Consider the following 11788-nt stretch of genomic DNA (forward strand, 5'->3'; position numbering starts at 1 on the left):
ATTGCATCTTAAAGGCCATGGGAACGATGAAAACCTAGGAATAATCGACTGAACACATTCGACGTGAAGAAGTGGAGGTGAGGTGTCCACAGCAGCATCGTATACCTGGATGAATGCTGACGGCATACTTTCAATCCCTGGCCGATCCGGAAATGGCAAGTAGTGGCAGAGCCAGTTCCAATGAAGTTGTGCTGTGGTCTTTGTTCTGACTGGCAGAGGAATTCCGCTTCCGGCGAGTAGCAACTGTACGGATTTGAGTCCCAAAATGACTGACTACGAGCTGAGAACAACTGAAAATGATTCAGCTTGCTGCTGAGCTATCAATTGCTCTGGGTTCTCTAGAGGAACCAATGTCAGTAATTGTACGCCCGATGAAGTTCTAGTCGTATAGCCTCCAGGATCAAGCACGTCGGGGCGTCGTCATCGTCGCGTAACTCCTCCCGAAGTAAGCCCCTGAGTGGGTCTAGAATGTTGCAAGATGAGGCCGGAATCGAGACAGAAACGTGTCGATGTTATCGACGACGGCCATGGTGCTATCCATGTTGATTGAGTACAAGGTATATTGACGTTGCATCACCCAGCCCTTTGTAGATATAAGGGGTTCCTGCTGACCTGCTCTCTATGCACATCGCCAGCCATTTGCTTTACCCATATTATCCCCGATAATTATCGGCGGCCTTTTGCATTGCCGATACTATTCTGGTATCGTAAGTCATAAGCCTGTTTCTAGATTTGGATAGGACACGGATATGGGTAACGAAAATTGGGCCGGGATATTATCCATGCAGATCCCTACGGCAACGTCATAACGTCATTTCACTGCTGAAATAACGGTCATGCAGGCTATATTAATTAATGCCAGTCGGCTCAGAGTAATATTATGGATCTGAGTGTACTCGGTCTCCTGGCAACGTCCCACTAATGTCCTAGGCAAAGTAGTTCCTTGAACGAGAATGACGTAGTAGAAGCGGGGAAGGAGGAGGAGAAGAACGTCACTTTCTTTTATTGATGATGGACACGTGAACGTGACTTAAGATTATAAGATCAATTTACATATAGAGAAGAAATGTATCTAATGAAGTCGAGAAAATATATGCATGTGCAAGTAACATTTATAAATTACAACTTAGTACTTAGAATTGGTCATCTTAATAATAACGGTTTATTATTCATTCACAAAGACCAATGACACAAAGACAAAAGCTTTCGAGACTGCTATTGTTAACGAAGCTTAATTAAGGACCTTAGCCGTGGTTTAGCTCGCCAAACAAAGGCTGCAGAAGAGCCTAAGTACACTCAGGTTCAAACCCTGAACTTTATACATAAGCTTCTGCGCCGTTTGGAAAGGCGCAATTTGCAAACTTACCTCGTAGTAATCATTCACAGACAAACGTATCTGCGTGCAGTTGCTTGCTTAGTTGCTAGATTTAAAGACCATCAGCATCACATAATGAAAGGCGGGCTTAACCGCCCGGTCTCATCCATGATATCCGCTCATATGTACCGCCGCCAAAGGCTGATTCATCAAGGCTACATTAAATTAATATACGGAACTTTGTTGGCGAAGATTTTTGCTCAGTAACAGGTGCGCTGGTAAAAGTAATTCTTCATCTGTTAGCGTGAAATCGCCGCTATTCGATTAGTATGAGACAATAAATTGGTAATAAAACCTTCGACCTTAGCATTAAGAGTAAGTCCGGTGTATTACTCGATTAAATGCCTCATATACACAAATGTGGGACAGGGACACTGGATCATTCAATTGTAAATATTGAAGACAAGGGTTAAACAGTACGTAATTCTCTACCTTTTCGTATTACAGCGGCTGATTGGTCTAGCGACTTGTTTGTAAATTCTGGGCAGTTTCGCCAACCAAACCTTCAAGCAACCTAAGGATAGACCTCAGTGGGCTTAGGAACTGGCTGAACCAATTAATGCTGTACTCGACTACGTAATCCCTGCTTTTGTCCGCCAAATTAGATATATGAGAACAGTGGTTTACTGTCTCTACTGCTTTAGATCAATTGATTAGGTCCCTCGATCTGACGTGGCGTTGCGTTTGTTTGCCACGGTTGAAGTGAAGGCTTCTGGCTTCAGAGACTGGACATTACAGCAGTGGTAAAATTAGCAGGCCAGTTATAGAATATAGAAACTGACGTCAGCTAGGATTGGTGACGACGAAACTCTATATTCAACCAGGACTTAGATCCAACAAACACCGGAGGCGAGTCGACAAACTACCCAACATGCATGCCAGAGGCCAGTAATCAGTCATCTGCTGTATGTAAGTAAGTAAGTAAAATAGGCCGATCTCAGTATTGTACTGCTAAAGTCGGAGACGCTGACGTGATGTTGCTGTGCTCTCATGTCAAGATTATCTGGCCGGGCTGGGAGTTCACTATGCAGCAGGCATCGACGCCATTGAGCGGTTCCTGTCCGTGCGGCTCGCAGTAGAATCAGTCAACCCTAACCCGGCGTTAACCTTAACAGTTGGGCCATACCTAACTCCAATAAGCGAGCGACACCTTCAATGGTGATTTGCTCACTGAGATGATGATGTGTCGATCAAATACATCATGGTAGCAGCGCTATTAAATATGCTGCTTTATTCGAACTCTCAAATATCAGTGGGCATTCACATCAATCGTTTGCGAAATGAACGAGCTAGCATCCGTGGTCGGGATGGATGGTCGTTGGGCGACTCGGATGGCGTGTCCTTGCAGAAGAACCAACATTCATAGAGTTCAGTATGCGAACCAAGGCAATAAATTGTCTCTCGCAATTCAATCTGACGAGAATTTAGAGGTACCATAGAAGTATCCCTGCAGTTCCGTACTTATGGTCAAGTGGCTCTGAAACTTGTGTCGTCTTTGGTAGTCTACGGTAGCATTGACGTCATGAGTCTTGAGGATGGCATCCGGAAGGACGTATACACTATCGTCATTTGCTTTCGAAACCTTGACAGGCGCCTCCACGGAGAAATCCACCGAAGTGGCTCTCTGTAATACGGAATCATTAATCGTCACAGACTTGCAAATGAACTCTCCCTCCTTCAACAGCAACAAAAGTTAATTAAACTGGATACGTTTGAGTTTTGAATAATGTACTATGATGACAATGACTTATTGGGACAAGATCGACGACAGCTTCCCCATAACTATAGGTCACAGGACTTATGAAATGAGCGCGTTGAGCACTGTTGTAGCTTGTTCCAAATGATATAAATTATGGCCGAACTGCTCATGGAAGCCCGATTTGTTTCTGTGTAAATAGGGATAGTAGTACGACTACCATTGCTTCATCTTCTATTTTCGGTCATTAACTATACGTGGAATATTTTTATTACGGTTAGCATACTATGATAACAAATGCATTAGCAGCAAACATGCTAATATCATCTTAGAGTCTCTCCAATGAAGACAGTATTCTGGTTAATCCTGACCATCGTCCTCGCGCAAGTCCGCGCTTACGATATTCTTTATTACTCGGACGATTTTTGCCAAGTCCCGTTATATGATTGCTGGGCAATTGATCCAAACTCATGCTGCGGTCCTGCAGAAGCTGGCTCAGTCTATTTTAACTGCAATCCCGATGATGAGTGGTGGGTCTATTATGGAGGAAGTTGTGCCTACGATTATGGATATGGCATAGGGCCAGCATGCTTTTCCGGGTCAGCTGGCGTGACTGGAGCAAAATATTCTCTATCGCCGTACAAATTGCGTGCCCGGGATTCTGCAACAGTTAATGGTACGACATCCCCGGTCCCCAGGAAGAAGGGTGTAATCACTGACGCGGACCTTAAAAAATCGCACTAAGAGCTGGGCAAACGTTGGGGTTCAGGGTGTGAGTTTCTAATTTTAAGATGAGACATTCGTTATGAACTGAAATTTTGTTTCGGACTGTTGATGGTTACTTTAAAACGAAAAAGAAGTATATGGTGAATTGTATGAGGCTTTTAGTACTGAACGCAACGTTGCCATATGAAGACAACAGAATATATAATGTGCACAATGGCAACTAACAAAGTAATACAGCAGCCTTATTCGTAATAGATTGCTTCTGTAAAAAATATCAAGTCTGTTGTAGTTAACCCTTCATTGCTCTTATCAATACAAAGGAAACTTCCTATGGGTTCACCAAATTTCTCTATAACGTGATCGGCAAGCGAGTGGATCGTCCAAGCGAGCGGATCGGTAAAAATTCCATACAAAGTAGCGATTTTTAAACCTCTTAATCTCGACGAAATCTTTCTTAATTATGCTCAATTAAAAGAATAGAGTAGTTATATATCGCGGACTTACATCATCGCTTTAAAAAATGATTGACGTTTATATTTACTGAAATCCTGTAAAACCCTGAAACTTTCAAGCCCTATTTACGATATCTGGGTAATTAATAGGGTAATCCGTAAAAACAAAAAGAGGCTTGATAATGATTTATAGTCCATTAATAGTCCATTAGTTATCTATAAAATATAGGGATCGACACGGATAATATCCAGGCCAAATTTTCCTTATCCATATCCGTATCCATATCCAGGTAAAATATCCGTATCCGTATCCATATCCGTGTATATCCATATCCATATCCGTCTATCCGTGCCGATCCCTAATAAAATTTCAGATTTCTAAATAAGAACAGCTAGTGTGGCTAAGATATAGATGTTTAAAAATTTTAGGGTTCCCTAATTGCGTTGAAGACGAAGAACCAGCGGAGTTTGTGAGGCGGGATCATAAGTATGGGGAATTGGGTGCTCCAAAACAGTGTGTGCGACACCATCTGCTGGGTAGTAATGCCGATACCTTTGGGAATGTTGTTCGGAATGTCAAGGTACGACGGCTAACGAGCCCGAGTAACTCTGAAGAGCGCAGTCACCAAGCGGACAATGATGGCGAACTTTGCAAATTGGAAGCCAAAACTTGAGTGCGCGGCCACGGGGTACGGCACATGTAGGTTGGCGCCAATGGCGCCGTTGAAAATCATTGGAACGGCAACAAAGATCATACATGGGCAAATGAGTACTCGGCGAGTATTAGGCCGGTGAGTACTCTACTCGCCTCAAGCCCCTCTCCTGTATACTCACTCGAGTACTCGCGAGTACTCACTTTTTGAGGTCACGTGATGCATAAAAAAGATGATGAGGGCAGAGATTGACCCATATCGTTTGAATTGCCACTTAATCTAACTATCTAGGTCCTGATCCATGTCCATACAATCATCAAGAGGCCCTGGATCACATATTAGGCCTTTTCGAGCTGCCTCTCCATACAGCGGGCGTCAATGCGCAGGGCAAGTTCTTGCATCTGCCGCAGAGACTCGGGTTTGCCGAGGCGGGAACACTCATTCTTGATGTGCTCTTTTAGACCGTCGTAAAACTGGTCCTTAAAGGCCGCGTCGTTCCAAGAGAGGTGTATCGCCAGTGATGCGAATTCTGCAATATAGGCAGATACCGAAGTCCTCTGTCTGCATACACGGTTCTGAAACGTCGCCGGAGCATTTGTTAAGCCGAAAGGCATAACTAGATACTCATACTGGCCAAATCGTGTGGTGAAAGACGTTTTCCACTTGTGTCCAAGGGCGATCCGGATCAAGTTATAAGCGCCTCGCAGATCCAAGCGGCTGAAGATCTTTGCGCCTCTGACTCGGATCAAAATTTCCGCTATCAACGGTAACGGATATGCGTTCTTGATCGTGGCCTCATTCAAGCGGCGAAAATTGATGACCGGTCGGAGCGTCTTGTCCTTTTTAAGTAGGAAGAATAAAGCGGCACTGATCGGCGCAGTCGACGGACGAATGAATCCCTTTCGTAAGTTTTCCTCAATATATTCTCTTAAAACTGCAGTCTCGGGATCGGATAATGGGTAAATTCGGGCTTTGGTGAGCTTGGCTCCTTCCTTTATTTCGATGCGGTGGTCGTACTACCTGTGAGGAGGTAATTGGTCTGCATTGACCTTCAGAAAAGCCTGGACTAAGTCGTGATATTCGGGTGGCACTTGGGCCAGTTCCGGTATAGACACAGAGGATAGAGCGTTCAGTACTGTAGGCTGATTGCCTCCGATGGTGTTGTTAGACCAGTCAATCGGTGGGTTGTACCGTCGTAACCAATTCAGACCAAGGATAAGATCAGCATGTCGAATTGGCAGCCCGTACAACTTGACCTCATAATCGTGGTTGTTGATCCGTAACTTTGTCTTGACCAATTTATTCGTTGTTAGCCTCGACCCATCCGCGAGCTCCACCGACTGGTCCTCAATGGTGTCGTATGATGGATTTGTGATGCTGATTCCAACGGAAAGGATATCGTTCTCCAGAGTAGTAACATTTTCGTAACTATCGACTCGGTCTTCTGACGATACCTCTCCAACTTCCTTTCCACAACCTACCCATCAGGAACAAAAAAGTCAATTAAACATGCTGATTACAAACGAGCACCCACAGTGTCGCACAAGACCGACTCCCTCGTCCTCTCAAGCGATTTGGAATATACCGATATGACCCCCGCTATAGCCGAACGCCGAACGTAAATTTCAAGAATGGTAGTCATGAATGCAAGAGCTCGCACAGTAGCGAACAATCTGTCCAATGTCGACTGACAATAAGTCATTCTGGTACTTATATCTATCCGTGGATACTAGGGATACGGATATGGATAAACAAATATCTGGATACGGATACGGATATATACGGAATATGGATAAGGAAAATTTGGCCAGGATATTATCCGTGCCGGTCCCTAAATCGAACAGGATACTTTGATATTGCAGTAATCTTAACAGCTTGCTACAACCCAGCATCATCCTGAATTGATTTATATGCCATGATGTACTTCGTTGATCAAGTGTCAAATATTCGTCTGTCTCTAAAAGCACCTAACGATCAGTCTATTCTTGGAATATTTCATCAACATAGTCAGCTGTTGCCTTCTCAAAAGAGCACGATGTCCCATCCCGAACTACTACTTCTTCATCTTCCGCTTGTTTATACTTCCCGTGCATCAAGTCCCTCATATATTGGTAAGGGCAATCCCCAGCTCCCCCGTTAACAGCAACATATCCTCGATGACCAAACTGGAACAAGTTATTCTCCACACCCCATTCCCTCCTTTTTCTCCTAACCTCCTCAACTCTCACTTCACAAGCAATGATGTTATCAGGCGTACCATCACCCCTCTCAAGAATATCTCCCTCAGGTCCTACAAACATCGCTTCACCCATACTCCTAAATGTGCCATCACTCCCCGCAAGGGCAACACTAACCGTAAACATGAGATTTGTGAACGCATTCGACCGATTGGTCAGTTCCCAGCTCTGTCTAATCGGACTCGTGTATCCCGCAGTCCTAAGCAGCACCTCCGCACCTTTATAAGCCGCCTCCCTTGCCATTTCAGGAAACATTCCATCGTGGCAAATAATAAGACTCATCTTCACACCTCCTGGGCCCTCGAAAACAGAAATTCCTTGGTTGCCAGGGTACCAGGGCTCAACTGGAATCCATGGATGCATTTTCCGATAATAATTTGCGATTTCCCCATCGGCATTAATTGTGATTCCAGTATTCCACGGATTTGCTTCAGGAGAAATGGAGTTAACTTCCATGATGCTAAAGACGCCCCAGACTTTCTCTTCTTTGCACACCTTCTTGAAGGCAGCAACTTCGGGACCGGACAGAGTACACATTATGGATGCAGACATGGACATTGAAAGTCCATGGATGCAGTACTCGGGGAAGAGAATAAGATCTGTGAAAGGGTATGCACGCTTTGCTTGGCGAACGAGAGAGCAGATATGTTCGGTCGCTTTAGAGAGGTCTGGTGGGGTTGTCACCTGGAAGAGCTGGGATTGCACGGCGGCGATGACAATACCACCAGCGGTTTTGTTCAGTCCGCCTAAACCACTCATTTCTTTTTCTCTCTCTCCAGTTCTCTCCCGATATAGTATTAAAGAGTAGGCCGCGATTTGGGTCGAAGTTGATGGAGAGACAAAGATTGAGTACGTTTCCCGTGGCCACCGATAAGCCGCAGCAAACGCCAATTGGCTCGCCCAACCGCCCAACTCTAGAGTCACGTGACTGTCCCAGCAGTATGTGCCATTATATACATCCCTGCCTATCAATATAGCCCGTATGTCGAATTTACCACTGATGCAAGCGTACTAAGGAATGTTAAAGAGTACTGGACAAGATCGAACATAGTTGCCCGGGCATCAGCAATCACGGGTCGGTTTTCGGGATTAGCACAGGAATTGATACCTTCACTCCGATGTCCACCATGTTAGTCAACAAGCTCTCTAAGCATACATGAATCGTCGAGTCGTTTCTTGAATAAAGTCTCCAAGGACAGTCATAGAGAATGCTTCGGGAAACTTTATAACGGGTGAGGCCATTGTCTCCTTTATTCGCGACAATCCAGTGGGAGGCGTCCACAGAAGCTCTGGCTCTATCATCTGACTCGAGGCCATGCGAATGTATAAATCATAAGGGGTGCTTGTCGTGGGAAAGCCAGTATGCAACCGGATCCGTGATAGTAGTTATATGTGCGGGAAAAACGATGCGATGATTAGTTCTGTTACTGCGCGTTCAGCTTTTCAACGCGTTATTTACGCGCTGTCGGTCACGCGAATTTAGATAACTCCCGGTCGGAGATACTGACACTCGGCCGGATGGGTATCGACAGTCTACTTACCGCTAGTCCCAAATGGTTGGTTTACTTTCCATGAATCTCCATCAAAAATGCGATCAGACGTCGTACTCACCGTAACCAGCCCTGGTTTTCAGGACAAACTGTGGCGGCTTGAGTTACGGGCGAAGCCCGCGGAGCCTGGAATTCCGACAAACTCGAGTAAATCTGTGCAGTCGGAGCAAGCAAATTAAATACCCAAGAGTAAAATCTATTTGTACATTCTATTCAATCGCCATCGGGTTAAAATTATATTTTACATCTTAAACCCTAGAACGAGAGGATTACAAATACAATTGCTTACTTATGCCTCAAATTCCACAAATCCTGACTACCTCGGATCCTACTCAGACTGGAGAGATTACAATCCTAAGCGCTAGTCTTGGCAGGCCTCTCAAGTCCATATCCATCTTTCGGCATCATTTCATAGTCCGTGCCCGTGACCATTGCGTCTTCCCACGGCTTTTCTGCCAACAACCTCGCTATCTCGGCCGGATGCGCCAAAAGAAACAGAATCATTACACTCCACATCAAAACTGCATCGAAAACATAAAGAAAATATTCATGCCGCAATAGGAAGCCATCATTTCCTTCGATGTATTCTATCACACGGAAGAGGGACCTGATGAGAATTAAAATGCTGGCGGCATATAGTGTGTACTGATGTTTGAGCCACGGTAGAGCGACGGATCGCCGAGTAGGATGCCGTTGAATTCGCCCGTGGAATACGAGAGCGGTGACAATGAAGAAACCGAAAAAGAGGACTTGGATGACTAGGCCACCGAGAATGATATCTTGCCCAGTCTTCGCTAATGAACTGCCAGCGGCCATGATGCCGCCACCTGGGAAGGTAGTCAGAAGTCGTGTACAAACAGTAGTACCTCAATGGCCGTTGTACTTACCACCGGATTGCATGAGGAACGAAAGAACATCTCCGACCACAAATATCTTGGTCAACCATCTTCGCCGTATCAGGGAACAAGACTCGCCGTCAACCACTAAGATAATCCGACCAAGTTCCATGTAAATACTCGCGGCGAACAAGGCCGGGGCAACAAGGAGGAATAGTGCCTGGATGAGATACGGTCCCAAAGTCCAATTAGGTGTCTGTCGACTACTCAATATCCGGCCAATATACCCAATTGTTTCGACTATGAAGTTAGTCTCAGCGCCACAAAAGAGGTGAAGTGAAGTAGTCAAGGGTCAGAACATACAAACTCCTCCAAGCAGTAGGGGGATAAAGTACCATGTCTTCGTTCGTAGCAACCGGTAGGTATGAATGACTGTTGCTAACGCGAACAGAACAACAAATACAATTGCAGCAACAAGGGATGGATTATAGCGATAGAATTCCCATGATGTGGTTTGTCTGTTTTCTAAAACCATTTCAGTCGATCGACAATGAGCGCAAATAGTTAATTCGAAGGGCTAGATCGGCTTGTAAATTATTGCCTGTACAAGAACCGAAAAGAGTTGCAATGAAGAATAAAAAGTCGATAAGCAGATATCTCGGTCGATTGGAACAGCTTCAACGAGGCGTTCAGGCACTCTTAATAAATAGTCACTGTTATTCCCCAGCTGTTCACCAGCAGGTTTACGCGTAAGCTTTCATTCTATTTATGGGCAAGCATTATAATTGTCGTTAAGCTATCCAGATCTTTGTGTGGTGCTTGCGTACAAAATAGATCTTTAGAACTTAAATATGCGGCGTGGGATGGTCATCCATCGTATTGCTCGTACTCTAATCCAATTTCGGAATTAGCCACAAACGTTAATTAAAGTTAGGGTAACCAAAATGCCACTTAAACTTTTCAAATACGACATATTCCCTTGCCTACGGTCAATTATTTACCATTTTTACGATTCGAACGCGGTTGTTTTACTTCCAAGAACAAAAACGCTTTTTTTCTTTAGACACGCGTTCAAGTCAGTCTCCTCTACATACGCGTTCAAGACAGTGACCAACATTATCTATTATGGCGTCTCCAATTGTACGGGACTTCCCCGACAAAGGGAGCTCTTATGTTATGTCTGTTATGAAAGAAATTATTAACGGAGAGTATTAATTCAACGTCAAGTTGATAAATTTTGTGTACGCCTGGCTTGCAAAGATTTGCCTACTTCACGGCATGGCCAGGGAAAATAATAAGATGTACAAATGTAGCTTAGTGCAGATTTAAATATCAAATTTTGTTTGCAGTGCGCTAATGTTATTACATCGTACATGAACACGAATAAACCCAAACAAATTCCATGTTTTAGAATAATGAGTTTACATTGGAACTGCCCAAGTAACTAAAGAGAAATATTTCGGAAAATTCAACCTTGGTATGCAAGAAACAGCGTCGGGACAACCGAAAACATTGTTTCCGCCGTGGGTGAGACAAGTTGCAGATCTTGGAATGGGAGTGTGTTTCTTGTGGCTTAAATGTTTGATCGATAAACACTTTAAGAGGTACGAGCTGGAGACGCTTGAATTCAAAACACATAGTTATGACTGTAGGGCTGGACACGAATACAATTTTGTTTGTTCGCATTCGCATTCGCAATTCGCAGCATAAAGTTTTATCCAAATGCGAATAGGGTTTCAGGGTTATGGAGGATGGACCGAAGTGAGTTTCCGCGGATGGCAGCCGATGCTAGAGACTATCTAGCAATTCCTTCCTTCGTCAGAAGTTGCAGTTGAGAGGCTGTTCAACAGCGGAAGGGATTTCCTGGGCCTACGCAGACACTCCCTAAGTGCAAACACTATGAGGAAGCTTGTTTTGTTAAGGGATATAATATGTACGGCAACGAGGAAGGCTTTATTTAAGGAGATTCATGGAGCTTATATGCGCTATTCCTCTTTGGGACGGCCTCAGAATTTGTGCACCGCCATGTAGACTTACCCTGAAACCTGAAATACGCGTTCTTATCATAAATTTTACTACGCGTCATTTTGCCATCGCTTGGGCGCTTGACTTGTATTTTTTGGTTTGGCTACTCGTCCTCTTTCAAGGATAAAGCCAGTAGTTAGTTCTTCCCCTACCAGTCCGACCAACCTTTGTGTTCTTTCTAGAATACAATATAGCCTCATGTCGTACTAGTAAAGTTATAAGCATATACGGATATATG

The 11788-nt window shown here is 44.4% G+C and overlaps 3 protein-coding genes across 3 annotated transcripts; 1 reads left to right on the plus strand and 2 right to left on the minus strand.

Moving 5' to 3' along the window:
• Positions 1 to 3101: 3101 nt before the first annotated feature.
• Positions 3102 to 3815, plus strand: V1513DRAFT_461122 (uncharacterized protein; the record flags this gene model as incomplete). Its single annotated transcript, XM_066899882.1, has 3 exons — positions 3102 to 3163; positions 3250 to 3314; positions 3406 to 3815. The coding sequence occupies 3 exons, from the start codon at positions 3102 to 3104 to the stop codon at positions 3813 to 3815; spliced, it is 537 nt and encodes a 178-aa protein (XP_066750544.1).
• A 2927-nt stretch (positions 3816 to 6742) lies between these two features.
• On the minus strand, positions 6743 to 8219 carry V1513DRAFT_306860 (carbon-nitrogen hydrolase). Its single transcript, XM_066894643.1, has one exon. It carries the CDS (start codon positions 7896 to 7898, stop codon positions 6882 to 6884), a length of 1017 nt encoding a protein of 338 aa, XP_066750545.1. The 5' UTR covers positions 7899 to 8219; the 3' UTR covers positions 6743 to 6881.
• A 691-nt stretch (positions 8220 to 8910) lies between these two features.
• Positions 8911 to 10338, minus strand: V1513DRAFT_467289 (RTA1 like protein-domain-containing protein). Its single transcript, XM_066900106.1, has 3 exons — positions 9889 to 10338; positions 9577 to 9825; positions 8911 to 9516 (listed from the first exon to the last, which is right to left on the minus strand). The coding sequence occupies exons 1-3, from the start codon at positions 10058 to 10060 to the stop codon at positions 9044 to 9046; spliced, it is 894 nt and encodes a 297-aa protein (XP_066750546.1). The 5' UTR covers positions 10061 to 10338; the 3' UTR covers positions 8911 to 9043.
• Between the last annotated feature and the right edge of the window lie 1450 nt (positions 10339 to 11788).

This window comes from Lipomyces chichibuensis (genome assembly GCF_038497645.1).
Source record: "Lipomyces chichibuensis strain CBS 12929 unplaced genomic scaffold V1513scaffold_77, whole genome shotgun sequence".
Classification (NCBI taxonomy): domain Eukaryota; kingdom Fungi; phylum Ascomycota; class Lipomycetes; order Lipomycetales; family Lipomycetaceae; genus Lipomyces; species Lipomyces chichibuensis.